The sequence below is a fragment of the Aspergillus ibericus genome (genome assembly GCF_003184845.1).
Source record: "Aspergillus ibericus CBS 121593 unplaced genomic scaffold BO80scaffold_2, whole genome shotgun sequence".
NCBI lineage: Eukaryota > Fungi > Ascomycota > Eurotiomycetes > Eurotiales > Aspergillaceae > Aspergillus > Aspergillus ibericus.
In genome coordinates this window covers 1,085,397-1,100,148 of record NW_020292100.1, presented here as the reverse complement: position 1 = coordinate 1,100,148, position 14,752 = coordinate 1,085,397, and the positions used below count along the sequence as shown (strand labels likewise).

The window sequence follows — 14,752 nt, the reverse complement described above, 5'->3', positions numbered from 1 at the left end:
TGGCAGAGATTATGGGCAATGAATAACTGCATATGCTTGCTTCAAGATGGCTGGTTAAAAGATAGTAGTAATCTGTATTACAACACCGCTCGGAATCCCTGGTCTTGCTTGATATCCAAGCCCAGAAAATCGGCCACCTGTCCCAGATGATCAACGCCCCAGAACCCCTCGGTTTCGCCTTGGGCATTGGTGCACTCAAACCACGGGATGCCAAAGGCACCAATGTCGAACGCCCGATTGGTGTTGGCAGTCAAGATGGCCTTGGTCTCTGTATGATTCATCTGTCATGCCATTAGCCCACACGAAACTGGAGTATACAACACAGGTAGCGTACCGCTTCCATAACCACCCGCGCCTCCTCCTTTCCAAGCACCTTTTCAAGCACCGGACCAAAGCATTCAGGCTTTGCAATGTCAGGATTCCCCTCCACCCAGAAACACTGATAGAGAGCCTGGAACGCCGGCACAAGCTTGTCCGGGAACTTCTGAGACACCGCACAGAGAGCACGCTGGGTGCTCAGCGTGCGTGGAGGAAATCCTTCAGGGGTCGTCTGGACTATCGGAACAGAAAAGTATCGAGCCCAGCGATTGCGTTCCTTTTCAATCCACGCATTTTTATCTATGTGCAGTAGAGTAGGGTCAGTTCTATAATATGCTCAGGATGTGTGTCGCTCACTTGTAATGGTGATAGGGGCGGTATTCTGGCATGCATGCATGAGACCGCCCAGAAAGATGGGGACATAAGCGATATTGCATTTGGCAAATACGGGCGAATTCTGCCATGTTAGATTGTATAGTCGGTGGTATCTGATAATAGGGAAGGTTGGCACTCACTCTCAATACGCTAAAGGCAATGTAGCCAAACGGACTGACAACGTCCAAGTATACGTTGATGCGGGGCACAGCCATGACTTCAGGGATGGTAACAAAGAAATAGACAAGCTGTATCACACCCAAGGTTAAAGACAGCCAGACTACGCACTAGAACAGAACAGACATGAAGTTACACGAATGCGTCCTTGTAAATCCCCTTGACCGGATGAGTCAGCATCACCAACCGAGGCACGCGGATATTGGCCGGTGGCTCTCTCTTGATTTCTCATCCTCGGTCTCGGGACGTCATCGTCGGCTATGGGAGGCCTAACCCCTCTTGCTACTTCCCGTTTGAGACATGATCATGCGTGCTTGCCTCGATGGTGCCTCATCATTGGGCAGCTACGATGCTGCTGTCTGGGGTGGCAGATCGACCAGACCGTGGTGTCTTCGTTCCGACAATCGCATAGTGCTTGCATATTTACACCATAGTTGGCTATGTACAACATGCTTAGCGTGGGCTCGTTGATCAGCAGAGACCGACCTTCCAAGGCTTCAGGGAATGCCTTTCTGGTGCCCTTCTCAAAGTTCGAAAGCTCAGAAGAATCTGTCTATGGCTTCGATGTCTCCGATGAAGAGTATTTTCAAGATTCGGTGACGAGAAAGCGCCGCCATGCTGTTTACTATCACCGGCCTCCTGTTTGGTGTCCTGCACGTCAGGCAAGGGGCTCATCTGGTGTTTTCAGAGGCAGCAGCTGTTGCTCGGGGGAACTGTGCAGTGAGTGCGCGGCTAATGACAGTCAGGTGGAGGAAGATACGTATTCGTGCATCGTGGACTGCTGTGACACCACAGCTGCATTAGCAAGTACTCTATCTGGCAGAGAAACCAACACGTCGCAGTCTGATCAGGACACCATTATACTGGTGAGTTTCTGATAGCTGCAAGTGTACGTCGAGTGGACCTGATGCCCTTTGTAAAAACAGGACTGGAATTCTCTTGACAGGTCCAAAGTATGGCGACAGCAGAGCTCAGCCGAGAGATATACTTTACCAGATCGGCGAGTCTCAGCGAAACCTTACCCTAATCGGGTCCTATTGCAAAGCTCTCTCTATCAGCAAGGAATGAGCCCTGCCGCGCGCTTACAATCCTACAAGGACATACGGTTAGGGCTGGACGAGAAATGGGCCATCCACGAAGGATCCCTAGTGATCTGCGTTGATCCTGCGTATACTTTGTCAGACCGCGGCAAACCACGCCCTGACGAATTCGAACTTGTTAGCGGAGAAATTTTCGTTATCTGTCGACTATATGCAGATTTGTGGGCGCTCTGCGCCAATGCTTCGTCGGCTCAGTTTGAAAGACCTTTTGGTGAGACGACAGCAGTCGAGCCTATGCGACTAGCTTTCCTGCCACTATGCGCAGTCACACTAGCAGCAAACTTTAGCGCTTTCAACCAAAGATGTATCACTCACGCTTGCTACGAGACAGACGAACCTAAGCATCCGGGAAACGGGCTGCCGGTTATGCCTCCTCCACGCTCTTATAGCCTCAGCGATGACAAGCAGATTTACCGCGGAAACCGACGGCACATAGCTTTTCCAGAAGTGGTATATGATGCTTTCAACCGGGTCTCCCTAGAAGGTAGCAACGCCGATTATGTATTGGCAGATTCTCCCTCTTTGGAGAACGTGTTTTCTAACTTGACCGATCGAGGGAGCCGTCAACTACAGCGCTTAGGCAAGCGCATGTCACTCCGGAAGCTCTGGAGCGATTCCAAAACACCTGTAGTTGGGGACACTGAGAACCGGTTCTCTAGTTCACTAGGCTACCGCGATGAATATTGTGAATCAGGCGCAACGCAGCGTCCTTCAGGCACGCAGCGGCGCAGTTCGTCGAAAAGCCAGAGGCTGAGGGGACTCATTCGGATTACCCGGTAGGCCAGGGTCATTTGACAGTCGGTTCATGCAAGCTCAGCGTTGCATTGTCAGCGATACCTGGTAGTTATAGACATCGAACATCAGGGATGGCGAGTATAAATATGGTATTAACGGCCGAGGTTGGATTGCACAGGCGCGTGCTGAGCACGAGGTGGATCAGATGTGAGGGAGGAACGGGAGGAAGGGCGTGAGGACTGAGGAGACCGCGGAGCGAGACAGACCCCTGCACTCTGCAGGCCAAACCGGCCCGAAATTAATGCCTCCCTTGATGGTCCTTCCCCACCCATTGTCCTCACTCTGCTCATGATCCGGTGTAGTCACTTCGTAGAGCAGTCCATAACATGAACAAGCAGCCTCCCATCATGCCGACATTGCGAGCCATGCTCTACACCAGCTTTACCCTCACCACTCTCCCGATTCGTATCCTCGGCATCCTAATCTACTACATCCCCAAGGTCACGCGTCCCCATCCGGCATGGACCTACCGTCAAGCCATCGGCTTGAAGATCTTCGCCATCTGGTGGAACTACGCAACAGCAGTGGAATACCGCACACCGAAAACCCTCACTCCCGGCCGTGAAGGGCAGCGCTTCGTAGTCATCGATCCACCCTCCAACCACCCAGCCCTCGACCGCGGCATCCTCCGCAGCGTGCCCTCCATTCACCCCAACCCCATCGGCGCAGTCTGGTACCCTTCCACCCCCTCCAAACCCCCCAGCCGCGTAATCCTCCACTTCCACGGCGGCGCCTACGTCCTGGGCGGTGCCCGCCGCAAACAAAATGGCTGGGGCCCTCGAATCCTCAGCCAATATATGAACATCCCCGTGCTACAACCGCAGTACCGTCTCTCCGTTGAAGAAAACGCCTCGTTCCCCGCGGCTCTCCAGGACGGAATTACAGCTTACGTATATCTCCTGGATACATTGGGCGTGGCACCCAAGAACATCATTCTCTCCGGGGACTCAGCGGGGGGAAACCTCGTCTTGGCAATGCTGCGGTATTTAACTGAGGAAGTCGATGCGGGGGTACCGGTACCGTTACCGTTACCCTTACCTGGGGCGGGGTTATTGTGGAGTCCGTGGGTGGATTTGACGGATCGGGCGGCATGGAAGGTCGATGGGCATCCCTGTCGGGGGAATGATTATTTGACTGGGAGGTTGGTGGAGTGGGGGTGAGACGGGTTACGCCGGATGGATGGGAGAGGGGACATCGGTTTTTGAGTCCGTTGGGGAGGGCGTTTCGGGTTGGGACGCCGTTGTTTGTGCAGACGGGGACGGCGGAGGTGTTGTATGAGGATCATGTGAGGTTTGGGGGGGAGATGAGGGGGGTGGGGAATGAGGTTGAGATGTGTGAGGTGAAGGATGCGCCGCATGATGTTTTTGCGGCTGGGGTGGTGCTTGGGTGGGTGAGTGAGACTGAGGAGGCTATTGAGCGGGCGAGGGTGTTTGTGAAGAGGGTGGTGGGGAGTGGTTGATGGTACGTTATATGTGTGGATTATACGATGTAGAGATGATATATGTCTGGTTTATCTATTCTTTATTTCTTTGTTTGAGTGTCCACCGAAGGCGATGAGCCGTTGATTATCGATATAGTAGGACCATTGATTCCACATAATCACCGGTGGGGTTGTAGTTGCCACAGTTATAGTTGCTCCGTGCCTGGTTGGCCCAGTTTGGAGTTTGCAGTCGCGTACACTGTTGAGCCCGAGGCTTAAGAGTCTTATCATCCGCGTGTGCGGCGAGCTATACAGGCTGCGAAGTTGCGGATGGGTGATATTATAGATAAGCCTGCAGCCTATGCACAGGGCTGGCCTATTGGAGCTCCATTCGGGACCAAATGGACCAAGGAGAGCGGTTTCAGTACAGCATCCAGGCGTTCAAGACGTACATGCAAGGCATGATGAGTCAAGCTGCGGTTCATCATCCCGCTATTGATTTGGGAGCATCTGTCGCTCTTCTCGGCCATAACAACGCAGTTCTATCTGGTCAAACTGATCGTGTTGCGATGGGAGCTGCTTCTGGTCGAGGTGCAGGTTGTGAAGTCCGGCAGACTGCATCAAGTCGAAGAAAACAGACTCACTCTCATGGCGCCTCTTCAGTGCCACTAAAATGATAGCATCTGGAGACATCTGTACTAAGCGGCTAAGTACTGAAACCAACGCCGGCAAGCTGTCTGCGTTGTAAGTACAATCTGAAACGAGGATTAGGTCTACTGAGCCTCCACACAGGTCGCTTGGGAGCTCGTCGTCCCAGTCAAGCGTGCAAAACTCGAGCTCAGAGGAATGGGCTGGTTTCGCGACAGCAATGTTCTGCGTTACAATGTCCTCGACCTCGGCTAAGTCAGTAAGTACCACAGAACAATGAGGCAGAAGCTCTGCAAGAGCAATTCCGACAATGCCACATCCTGATCCTAGTTCGAGGACATGGAGAGGGGAGCTGCGCTCGCCTCGTAGAAGCTTTTGCAACAATGGTACGGATACCGCTGGGTCTCCTGTAACGATCTGCTCAAGATATATGACTGACGCCACCGCTGCATCCCTAAAATAAGTAAGTTAGATTAGTTAGAATTTATTCTTTGTACGAGGACGCTCACCAGATATGCCGAGCAATACTGTTTCCAGTCTCCTCCCAGATCCTCAAGCCTAGGCGATCTTTGGGCCCAAAGCGTCTCTCAACAAGCTTCTCCGCTACCGAGGACGGTGATCTGCCAAAGGGTGCACTCCAGGCAGACATGACTAGAGGAAGACTGGAATTGCCCAGCAAACGGTCTGGTGAGGGTGACCGCCGCTTCTGCGAATCTGTGGCAGCCACGCCTAGAACGATCGTCTGCTGAGCGATATTGGCAGAGAAGGGCCCGAGCATTATCGGGAGCTCGCGTTTGCCGGCCTTCCAGCTCAAAGGTTCCTGGTAGAGGATTTTACCAGAGTGATTAAGACCCAGTGTTACGAGTAAATCCACATCCTGTGCAAGAAATGCATCCCCCAGGTCGGTGGTGATGCAGATCAGAGCGGAAACGGATATCGACCCAGGTTTCTGCTTTTGAAACCTAGGGGTCTTGAGAAAACGGATGTAGTAGACCATGCTAGATTTGATCGATTATCAGCAGGAACGAATGAATTGAAGAATGAAACAATATCCTGAGTACTTGAATGAAAGCTGTAGATTCGCGATGGGCACGTGTGGGCTGACTAAGGACGGGCCGATGACATCGTGCGCCCAAGGCTGTTTCTTCCTCAGGCTCCCCCCAGTGGCTCCCCCTCGTTATTATCTCCGGCTATCCAATGCAGGTCCCATCGTATCGTCCCACAGCTCTTTCGTGCCAGAAGATATCTCCTGATATCCCCATTCCCATCGCAGCTGTCCCATGGGGCTACTTGGCTTGACGTTGAAGTGATCCGCCTCGCTCCTTCGGCCGTGGCGTGGCTTTGGCCAACGTCGCATCCCTACCGCCATCTGCCATGATGCGATCAAGAGACCCTCGGGTCCGCCAGACAATCAACCAAATATCCCATAACCTCGAATCCGCGAACGAGACGGCCCAGGAGGGTCTCTACACCTTATCTCACAATTACCTGGTACCATGTTTTGCAGCGATTGGGAACTGTGTATACTCGTGCACTGCGCCTTGTCTCCCCAGCCGTGAAGACCAACTTCGACGCCGCCGCCGAGGCCGTGCGGAGGCTAATTTCGACTTCTACGATGACTGGGATAATGATGAGTCCAACGATAGCCTGCTGGGATGGGGTACTGACGAACTTGATCGCCTGTTGGCTGGAAGTGGCTTGGCTCGCGGGAGTTCAGAACAGCCTCGAAGGCAGCGAAAAATGAGCTACGGAGCTCGGCGCACAAGGCGAAAAAGCAGTGTTATAGTATCTGACGACCGTAATGATCCGACTGTCATTCCGAGCTCTTCATTCTTGGGGTTTCTGGAGCGCTTCCCATGGAGATTTGGCGCACGGGGGCTGAAATACCGCCCGTCGGCGGCTGATCTTCAGGAACATCCCGCAGGGCTGCGACGATTCGAGCACGAGGATGAACCTCTCATAGAAGAACCCGAAGAAAATGAAGGCCCAGCAGCCTCCAATGGGAGATATCGAAGTTCAACACAGTCTTCGCGGGACACGACTAACTCCTTGAGCTCGCGGGGAGATCTGATCCCCAGCGACGAGGAAGAAGATGCCGTACCGCTAGATGACGAGTTCGCTCTAGCTCTAGCCAGCCGTCGTGGGACGGGACTAGATTCAATTGATCTAATAGGGGATAAACCCGCGAGTATGAGGTCTGTGTCTGGAACGTTTAGTCTAAAGACAAATGCCTCTTCAAAGGAGTCGAGGATGAAAAAGAAAAAGAGGAGCAGCCGACTGCGATCTCCTCAGGGGTCGTATGTAGAGGTCAATCACGAAGTTGGTACCCCTACACTAGCCGATCTCAAAAAGGAGGAGGAGCGAGCAGCGCTCGAAGAAGAATCGGAGATCGCGCGAAGACGGCTTGCTGCACAACAATTGGCCTCCACTCGTGGCCTGGATCAAGCGAAAGACGAGGTGGGTAGCTCAGTGAATAATTACTCTGTTGCCATACTCAGGACAGGCTAACAAGACAATCCCGTAGGCGTCACAGGCTCCGCCGTCGCAGCCTCGTACCGTTTCATCGGACATTACTCATCACGAGACCGTTGATACTCCCCTAGACTCAACTGTAGAATACGCTTCAACTCAAAGTCAGGGTGTACAATCGCAACCTTCGCAGAACCCGCATTCCCCTGGAGAGGAATCGCAAACAGAGCCTTTCCCGCCTTTCCCTTCTACCCCCGAATTCCACGAAGATAGCCCCGCGTCACAGCCTGGCTATCATCAAGACCAACCCAATGGTCCGAGTCCGTCCGAACAGAATAACACGACAGACGCACATAGGGACCCATCCTCTGATTAATCGAATCGCGAAAGGTAGCTTTGCGAAGGGGACACGGTCCACTGGTTTAGGTTTGCAGGTCAAACCCAACCATCTAGTTCGCATTTTCCTGGCGATTTTTCTGAGATATAGTGAGACGCTACCGCCTCCTGCTTTTTATGGCGCCTTCGGACTGTATATTAGTATGATATGACTCACGAAACTTGAATATATAGCCTATCTTGAGGATAGGTCAGTTAATCTGCGTTTTTAGCGTGTCAATATTGATGACTTCCATATTTGAAACAATTGAAATGCCGCAAAAAGGGAACAGAATCCCGAGAGTGGCTTGATGACTACGCAATGCCATCTTGACATCGTGAAGATAACCGTGAATTTTGTCTCTTTACCTTTGAAACCCGTCCTCTAAAGCCTGCGTACTGTGCATTACCCCGGTACCAATTGTACCTTTCGTTCTCATACTGATACTGAAGTTGACATACAGCGAAAATCATCCCATTCGATACCCCCTCTGCACAGCACTACTACTGCCAGCCAACGTATCTGGCCCTCCCTGCGCCAAAGCATAATCATACTGTCCTGACAACCCACTTTGATGATCATCCGGCTTGTGCACCTCCCCAACAGGATACCCCTCGAAAAGCCACGGCGGATTCGCAAGCGACAGAATCTCTTGATCAAAAATGGCCCAAGAATAGTCTGCACCCGGCGCAGTAAATGCCAAGCCAGATCCAATCTCGGGCGGTGTATGCATGCTTTGGAGACCCGATTCTAGTCGATCTGCCAGCGTGTTATAGATACTTGGTATGGATGGGTGGTCCCTTTTCAGGCCGTCGATGTGTTTTTCGATGAGGGGGAGGTCTGGATGGGTATTTGTGAGAATGATGTGGGTTGATGGGATGGTGTATAGGGGAGAAAGCTCATACCATCTTGGTGGGACATTCCGTCCTCGATTCCTCGTAGTAGTAGCATGGCGGCGAAGGTTACCATCTGTGAGGTGAGTTATTTTGCGTGGGCAATGATGATTAGAAGGGCCGGTGCTTACTATTAGATCCCAGTTGGACCATATACTAGGGTCGTCTAGACGAAGTCGTAGAACTGCACGGGCTGAGACCAGTAGTTCAAGTCTTTCAGGGGGCGCAATATCCGTTGACCCGAGATCAAATCCTCGAGCTGGATGATAGATTGATAGAACGTATAGTTTGTGAAGATGGTACTGTAGGAGGATGAGTATGCCCTGGCGATCGGATGCGGAGGGTTCTAAATGTGAAAGGCTGCGTTAGTGATGTCTCATGTGCAAGTCTTTCGGGAATCTTACGAGATGCTACATTGTATCGAACCAACCAGTCATCTAGCTTTCGGGCCCAGAGTCGAATGACCTGTGCGTCTTTAGCGGTGAAGGGCATTCGAACGGGGGATAGGACTTCACGTTCTCTTGCGCTTACGAAAGACCATATGGTGGGAAGTCCCCTTCCGACAAAATGGCTGAGTCCGTGATGCATCATTTTAATTAAGCTATGAAACGCGTTTTCCTCACGAGCATTGAATTGAGCGAGAGAGGATATGGGTGGCTGCTCCGGTAGGAGAGGACAACACATGTGCATGGAAGCGTGTTCGATGTCGATGACCTGGAGGCCTGAGAACAAGCCAGCCCAGTTTAGAGCTGTGTCATGTACATCGTGCGGGGTGTGGTCGAGCAAGAGGCGATAAGCGATGGCTATCCAAGTGCCAGTGGCTGGGACATAAGCTTCTGAGCTCAAGCTAGCCATAATAAGGCCAAGGATGTTATGAAAAATCATTGATTCGTCCGTATGCAGGTTCTCATCAGGTTCCCCTGATATGTCTCCAGACCCGTTACCTAGAAAGAGCAATGGATCTGGATTGACAAGCTCAGTGATTGCGCAGCACTGAGCGACAAAGTAACCTTTCGTAAACTCTGAGAGATCCCTAGATGGCCCATGAAGAGCAGATATGAATAGGACTGATGCAAGCAGAAGTGGTGATGGTGATGCAAATGCACTCTGGTCCTTCAAAAAGTGCAAAAGCGGTAGGTTGTTGAGAAAGCTGGATTGCGTTTAGCTCTCTGCCAAATAGAGGACATGCTCATTATCGAGCAGGTTTCGTACGAGTACCACAGGTGTTTGATTACCGGACGTGACCAAATGGCTTCGTCTTGGACAGGCCGCGTTATCTTTCTGAGATGCTTAACAGCTTTCAACAGAGGACGGAGAGACATGTTCTCTGATTCCCCATCCTGACCTGAATCCGGGCTTGCTGCTGTCACAGAGATGCTTTCTCTGCCGATACCCAGAGCATTCTCAATCCTGTCCAAACGGCCGAGGATGGCATCAAGATCCTGAACCCTGTTCAGTGTATCCTGCAGTCCCACCACATCGTGGATTGCTGCTGCTGCCTGAGAGCCCGTGAGCATGACATAATCTATCAAAACACGCCTCTGATAAATGGATAAGCTAACATTCGTTCTTGGTCTGAAGACACAGGTAGCCTTGGTGTGTCGACACCGACGACACGGGGGATTCCCATCCACCTCACATTTCATCTTAGGGACTATCAGCCTGCTCAGTCACAGCATACTGGATTAGCAACTGTCTCTGACCTTTAACCTGCGGCAGTTGGCTGCATAGAGCGATTAGTTCACTACTCGGTTTAGCGTTCGCGAATTGTGCTGCTTACCGCATGCCTTAGTCGGCTTTAGACCCAAAGTGATTGCTTTCGTGCCTTTCATGATAATGGGTTTTGCAACGATGGCTGTCCTTCAGGGCGCCAATGCCAATAGGCATATCTGGGCCGGATGGCATTAAAGACATGCACTATAGCCGACGGCTTGATTTGGCGCGTGCCACGTGAGTCGGGCCCTACCGTTCGATGATTCTAGCCCCTGATAAGAGGCGATTGAGCTTATTGGAAATGGAGATAGCGGAATCCTGGACCCATCCAAGATGCTCCGAGACCGGTCCTATTGCCCAGTTTTGCCTTGGAGAAACGGAGTACCCATTGCTAACCTAATTGCTTTACTATATTCGATGTACGATGTTACGGAAACACATCTACCATGTCGCTCACCTTCAAGAATCTGTTTCATCGTTTTTAGTCCGCTCTGCGTAGGCTGATAAAGATCAGAGCGGGTCTGAAAACGGGAATTAGAAGTGTACCATTGCGGGCTCACATTCCTGTTGATCTTGCGCTTGCTCCTTGGATAGGAGGGCTGACCATCTACCGGCCATAGTGTATAGACTGGAGATGGAGCTCGTCTGTTCTTGATGCGCGTGTGCGTCCGAGATGCTGGGATGGATAGGCAATCCAAAGACCGGAAAGAAAGGAGAACAATGAAAAGGACTTGTACAGGCAAAAGTTCTATATACATAATCTTGCCATGCGTGTAAAAACCAGCATAATACTCAGGATTATACGGCACACATGCCCGCCGAAGCAACCTCAACAATTCTGTCAAGACTCAGGAATCGGTACCGCTCAGAGAACAAGGATAGGGTCAAGGAGTCGACATATCTGCCAGGCAACAATATAGGGATTCGGTTGCCTTTCTCGAAAAGAGGAGTCACTAAGCGCCTAGGCAGATGCTGCGATATATATTCCCCCATGGTGCCCTGCTCACTTGCGCTAGAGACGATTAAAGGAAGGCTCCGCATATTCCAGCTTTCTGATCTATCCCGATCTTCCTTTTCAACGGACAGACAGGCAGATCGCTATGAGCCCTGAACTAGATGCCACCTGACTTGTCGACGTCATTCGAGGTCATAGCAAGAATCCTTTTTACTCTGGTGCTGATACATTTCATGAGTCAGTCACGCCAGTTATGAAATTTCTGCTGTCCCCTTTAGCAAAACTCTTTGAAGCTTCCTGGCTCTATGTGCTAAATTAGTGCTCAATAAGCTCATAATCCCACCAAGCTCAGTCCCTAGCGAATAATCCAATTCTGGGAAACCATCATGATTTGATGAGATCGAGGTTCTGGTAGCTAGTAAGGCGAACATTCCTTTTATTGGTCCATTCGGCCTCCCGTCATGGGCATGTCCTTGTTTCCACAGCCACATGGATGTAGCCCGCATCGGTCTTTTCATGCTCTAACCAACTTGCTGTGAGGTATGATGCTGGGAAGTGCTCTTTTCTTGGACGGCGAAGTTATCGATCCATTCTCCGACCTCTGGAAAGTTCTCAAGCTAGTGACTGTCGGAGTAGATCATCCAGACTAGCTCGAGCGGAGCAGAGGGCTATTGGACCTCACAAACGTCCGGGATTCTGCAAAGCTGGATTCGGCCTCGGCGGCGAGACTTATCCCACGCGCTGTACGGACATCTGACGTACTTTAGCGAGCCCGCTGCCGCTGTTAGGGTAACAAAGGTGGTCCGGGGTTGTGGTCCCGAGCGGACCGGAATCAAGCGCAAAAGCTAGGATACGCAACAAACCGACCGCGTCCAGGGTAATATCGGAAGGATGAAGCGCATGTCGGGTCGTGGGAGCATCCTAGGATGGGAAAGGCCGTGGAGGGAGGGTGGAAGGGGGTTAAAAAAGGAGGAGCGAGGGTGAGATGGGCCGTGTCATTCGGAAGGCGGACAGTGAATTAGAATAGCGCCAAGAGAAGTTTTCGAAAGAGGCTAGTGCAGGTCAAGTGCGCATCCCCCCTCTTACGACTATTCAATCCTCCCCGGCAAGATCCTCGAACCGTCCGGCGTTCCTGTGTCGACTCTGTCGCCAAACTGCGTTTCGACTCCCAGCACACTCTGCATTCCGCTCAAAGCCGTGAGCTTTTGGTCGGCTTGGCAGAACGGGGTTAGTAGAGGACCTTAGGGATCCGTTACCTACCGAGTTCTCCAAGTCTGAAAAGACCACCCAGGTTCTCCGCTACTTTGGATAGTGAGATTACCGAGTGACCATCGATCACGGCACCTCTCCTCACTCTCGGAAGCACGATCATCTTATCGGACACCCTTGCTGTCGACGTGTTGCCACAGCTCCGTGCCGGAGTAGCGAATCCATTCCCTGCCAGTCCCAGCCAACCGTTCCGTCTTCGCAATTTTCATTTCCGTGGATTGGCCACGCGACCACCACCAAGTCAATCGCTCAACAGAAGCTCGAATCGTCGAACCCTGTGTACAACTGGAAGCAATGTCATCTGCAGCAATGTCGAAAAAGAACAAGGGGAAGAAGGTCGCAGACCCCAATGAGACATCGAAGCTCTTGGCTGCGAAAATATCACAGTTGGAGCAAGATGCTGCTGGGGAGAAGGACCAGGAGGCAGAAATCGGTGCGTGATCCTTATGAGCGGTGGAATAAGCGGGATAAATGCTGTTGCGTGGACGAGGGCTAATGATCTATCGCCTATAGAGCGCGAAGTCAAGAAGGCTACGAGGGACCTGAACCAACTCCTTAGCAATATCGAATCTCCGATGACGCGGCTCGAAACCGTTCATAAGAAGTACACCGAGTTGCTGGCCGATATGAAGAAGTTGGATCGCGACTATTCTAAGAGCAAGAAGCGGGCGGATCAACTGCAGAAGGATCAGGACAAGGGCAAATCTGAGTTGAACAAGACCGTCACCATGAAGGATAAATTGGAGAAGCTATGCAGGGAGCTTACTAAGGAGAACAAGAAGGTCAAGGTGTGTTGGTCCGAGCTCTTCAATGTCGCTATTCCGTTACGCCGGGCTGGATGAGGGCTAAATGCAATGATTGCTAGGACGAAAACAAGAAGCTCGAGGAGACTGAAAAGAAGGCACGGCTGATTGTCAACGAACGACTCGATTCTCTCTTATACGACATTCAAGACGTCATGGCCGCCAAAGGAAACCCGCGCAGCGAAAAAGCGGATGTTGATCTGGATGAAGCGTGAGTTACCGCGGCTCGCCGAGTAAAGCTCTTTCAATGCTGACTCTGTATTATAGTTTGCGCGCAAAGATCAAAACCATTGGTGAGAAGTTCGAGATGCGTGAGTTACATTACAAGGCACTCCTTCGCAGCAAGGATGCGGAGATACAATGCCTTACCGCCAAATACGAAGAGCAGCGCCGTGCAGCAGAGAATGAAGCAGCTCGTTGTCGGGCTCTGAGCTCCCAGGTCTCGACTTTTTCGCATACCGAAGCCGAACTACGCAGTCAACTCAACATCTACGTGGAGAAGTTCAAGCAGGTATGGACCGATGTCGATGGCTTGCTCGGCCTCAGCCTCGTTTTGACCGCTGGTAATAATAATGTCGCAGGTGGAGGATACGCTGAACAACAGCAACGAGCTTTTTCTTACGTTTCGCAAAGAGATGGAAGAGATGTCGAAGAAGACCAAACGACTGGAGAAAGAAAACCTCACCCTTACACGGAAGCACGATCAAACAAACCGCAACATACTTGAAATGGCCGAGGAGCGCACGAGAAATCATGAGGAGCTGGAAAAGTGGCGAAAGAAAAGCCACCATCTTGAAGCACTTTGTCGCCGAATGCAAGCCCAGGGCCGTGGTCAAGGTCTTGCAGCGGATTTGGACGGCGACGACGAAGGAACAGAGAGCGAATATGATGAAGATTACGAAGATGAGGAAGATGATGAGGGAATTAGTGACGATGACTACGAGCTCGAAAGCCCGGATGGCGACATGAACGGAGACCGCGTGGTACCCCAGCCACAAGAAAAGCCAGTATTCGGGCCACCTCCGCCCCCAAACCTACTGGAAGCGCGAGCCAACGGAAATAAGGCAATGATCAATGGATGCCATTAGTGGACTTTCCATCTATATTATGTTCTCGTTTATGTTTCCTTGGCTTGGTAACCACTAGCGAGTGCCGGGGGGCTTGCCTTCTGCGCTGGTGATGCCGCAGTTGTCTCGGGTGTTTTACTTCTCCTGTTCAGCTGCGTGGCAGATGACCTTGATGAGCTGAAAATATGCTTCCCCAGGAACATCCACTGGCAACTGCGCAGTGTAGCACTGGGTCTTTCCTATTTCCGTATACAGATATTGTAGCGGTTTAGCTCTTTGCAAGAGGATAGGTGCCCGCGCTCATCTCGGTTACTATCGGCCTTAAACTGCAACATGCACTATCACAGCTGTGGGTTTTTGCAAGTCGTGGTCCT

At 51.6% G+C, this 14,752-nt stretch overlaps 7 protein-coding genes across 7 annotated transcripts; 4 read left to right on the top strand and 3 right to left on the bottom strand.

The window, feature by feature from the left end:
* Positions 1–12: 12 nt before the first annotated feature.
* On the bottom strand, positions 13–975 carry BO80DRAFT_421106 (putative 2-hydroxychromene-2-carboxylate isomerase). Its single transcript, XM_025718526.1, has 4 exons — positions 834–975; positions 676–775; positions 335–618; positions 13–281 (listed from the first exon to the last, which is right to left on the bottom strand). The coding sequence occupies exons 1-4, from the start codon at positions 906–908 to the stop codon at positions 78–80; spliced, it is 663 nt and encodes a 220-aa protein (XP_025580228.1). The 5' UTR covers positions 909–975; the 3' UTR covers positions 13–77.
* A 60-nt stretch (positions 976–1,035) lies between these two features.
* Positions 1,036–2,997, top strand: BO80DRAFT_490208 (uncharacterized protein). The gene is made up of 2 exons (XM_025723624.1): positions 1,036–1,736; positions 1,797–2,997. The coding sequence occupies exons 1-2, from the start codon at positions 1,311–1,313 to the stop codon at positions 2,748–2,750; spliced, it is 1,380 nt and encodes a 459-aa protein (XP_025580227.1). The 5' UTR covers positions 1,036–1,310; the 3' UTR covers positions 2,751–2,997.
* Positions 2,998–3,011: 14 nt separating this feature from the next.
* Positions 3,012–4,100, top strand: BO80DRAFT_421104 (alpha/beta hydrolase). Its single transcript, XM_025718525.1, has one exon. It carries the CDS (start codon positions 3,092–3,094, stop codon positions 3,923–3,925), a length of 834 nt encoding a protein of 277 aa, XP_025580226.1. The 5' UTR covers positions 3,012–3,091; the 3' UTR covers positions 3,926–4,100.
* Positions 4,101–4,344: 244 nt separating this feature from the next.
* Positions 4,345–5,880, bottom strand: BO80DRAFT_490206 (protein N-lysine methyltransferase family protein). Its single transcript, XM_025723623.1, has 2 exons — positions 5,343–5,880; positions 4,345–5,287 (listed from the first exon to the last, which is right to left on the bottom strand). Exons 1-2 carry the CDS (start codon positions 5,828–5,830, stop codon positions 4,678–4,680), a joined length of 1,098 nt encoding a protein of 365 aa, XP_025580225.1. The 5' UTR covers positions 5,831–5,880; the 3' UTR covers positions 4,345–4,677.
* Positions 5,881–6,009: 129 nt separating this feature from the next.
* BO80DRAFT_372157 (uncharacterized protein) lies at positions 6,010–7,964 on the top strand. The gene is made up of 2 exons (XM_025716516.1): positions 6,010–7,290; positions 7,358–7,964. The coding sequence occupies exons 1-2, from the start codon at positions 6,208–6,210 to the stop codon at positions 7,676–7,678; spliced, it is 1,404 nt and encodes a 467-aa protein (XP_025580224.1). The 5' UTR covers positions 6,010–6,207; the 3' UTR covers positions 7,679–7,964.
* Positions 7,965–8,055: 91 nt separating this feature from the next.
* BO80DRAFT_397182 (Zn(II)2Cys6 transcription factor) lies at positions 8,056–10,499 on the bottom strand. Its single transcript, XM_025717367.1, has 8 exons — positions 10,352–10,499; positions 10,275–10,294; positions 10,134–10,217; positions 9,784–10,070; positions 8,976–9,721; positions 8,703–8,917; positions 8,584–8,647; positions 8,056–8,518 (listed from the first exon to the last, which is right to left on the bottom strand). The coding sequence occupies exons 1-8, from the start codon at positions 10,401–10,403 to the stop codon at positions 8,148–8,150; spliced, it is 1,839 nt and encodes a 612-aa protein (XP_025580223.1). The 5' UTR covers positions 10,404–10,499; the 3' UTR covers positions 8,056–8,147.
* A 1,824-nt stretch (positions 10,500–12,323) lies between these two features.
* BO80DRAFT_83564 (taxilin) lies at positions 12,324–14,649 on the top strand. The gene is made up of 5 exons (XM_025724841.1): positions 12,324–12,941; positions 13,022–13,296; positions 13,374–13,522; positions 13,579–13,822; positions 13,893–14,649. Exons 1-5 carry the CDS (start codon positions 12,803–12,805, stop codon positions 14,397–14,399), a joined length of 1,314 nt encoding a protein of 437 aa, XP_025580222.1. The 5' UTR covers positions 12,324–12,802; the 3' UTR covers positions 14,400–14,649.
* Positions 14,650–14,752: the final 103 nt, after the last annotated feature.

What these genes read in the sequence shown, in the direction of transcription:
- BO80DRAFT_83564 (XM_025724841.1), top strand. Translation starts at nt 12,803, where the DNA reads ATGTCATCTGCAGCAATGTCGAAAAAGAACAAGGGGAAGAAGGTCGCA. An exon ending in GGACCAGGAGGCAGAAATCG is followed by an intron (nt 12,942 to 13,021) that starts GTGCGTGATCCT and finishes TATCGCCTATAG; the next exon opens with AGCGCGAAGTCAAGAAGGCT. An exon ending in ACGTGGAGAAGTTCAAGCAG is followed by an intron (nt 13,823 to 13,892) that starts GTATGGACCGAT and finishes ATAATGTCGCAG; the next exon opens with GTGGAGGATACGCTGAACAA.
- BO80DRAFT_421106 (XM_025718526.1), bottom strand. Translation starts at nt 908, where the DNA reads ATGGCTGTGCCCCGCATCAACGTATACTTGGACGTTGTCAGTCCGTTT. An exon ending in CGCCCCTATCACCATTACAA is followed by an intron (nt 619 to 675) that starts GTGAGCGACACA and finishes TACTGCACATAG; the next exon opens with ATAAAAATGCGTGGATTGAA. An exon ending in CGCGGGTGGTTATGGAAGCG is followed by an intron (nt 282 to 334) that starts GTACGCTACCTG and finishes ATGGCATGACAG; the next exon opens with ATGAATCATACAGAGACCAA.
- BO80DRAFT_490206 (XM_025723623.1), bottom strand. Translation starts at nt 5,830, where the DNA reads ATGGTCTACTACATCCGTTTTCTCAAGACCCCTAGGTTTCAAAAGCAG. An exon ending in AGTATTGCTCGGCATATCTG is followed by an intron (nt 5,288 to 5,342) that starts GTGAGCGTCCTC and finishes TACTTATTTTAG; the next exon opens with GGATGCAGCGGTGGCGTCAG.
- BO80DRAFT_490208 (XM_025723624.1), top strand. Translation starts at nt 1,311, where the DNA reads ATGTACAACATGCTTAGCGTGGGCTCGTTGATCAGCAGAGACCGACCT. An exon ending in ATCAGGACACCATTATACTG is followed by an intron (nt 1,737 to 1,796) that starts GTGAGTTTCTGA and finishes TTGTAAAAACAG; the next exon opens with GACTGGAATTCTCTTGACAG.
- BO80DRAFT_372157 (XM_025716516.1), top strand. Translation starts at nt 6,208, where the DNA reads ATGATGCGATCAAGAGACCCTCGGGTCCGCCAGACAATCAACCAAATA. An exon ending in TGGATCAAGCGAAAGACGAG is followed by an intron (nt 7,291 to 7,357) that starts GTGGGTAGCTCA and finishes ACAATCCCGTAG; the next exon opens with GCGTCACAGGCTCCGCCGTC.
- BO80DRAFT_397182 (XM_025717367.1), bottom strand. Translation starts at nt 10,403, where the DNA reads ATGAAAGGCACGAAAGCAATCACTTTGGGTCTAAAGCCGACTAAGGCA. An exon ending in ATCAAACACCTGTGGTACTC is followed by an intron (nt 9,722 to 9,783) that starts GTACGAAACCTG and finishes AACGCAATCCAG; the next exon opens with CTTTCTCAACAACCTACCGC. An exon ending in TCGATACAATGTAGCATCTC is followed by an intron (nt 8,918 to 8,975) that starts GTAAGATTCCCG and finishes TTTCACATTTAG; the next exon opens with AACCCTCCGCATCCGATCGC.
- BO80DRAFT_421104 (XM_025718525.1), top strand. Translation starts at nt 3,092, where the DNA reads ATGAACAAGCAGCCTCCCATCATGCCGACATTGCGAGCCATGCTCTAC.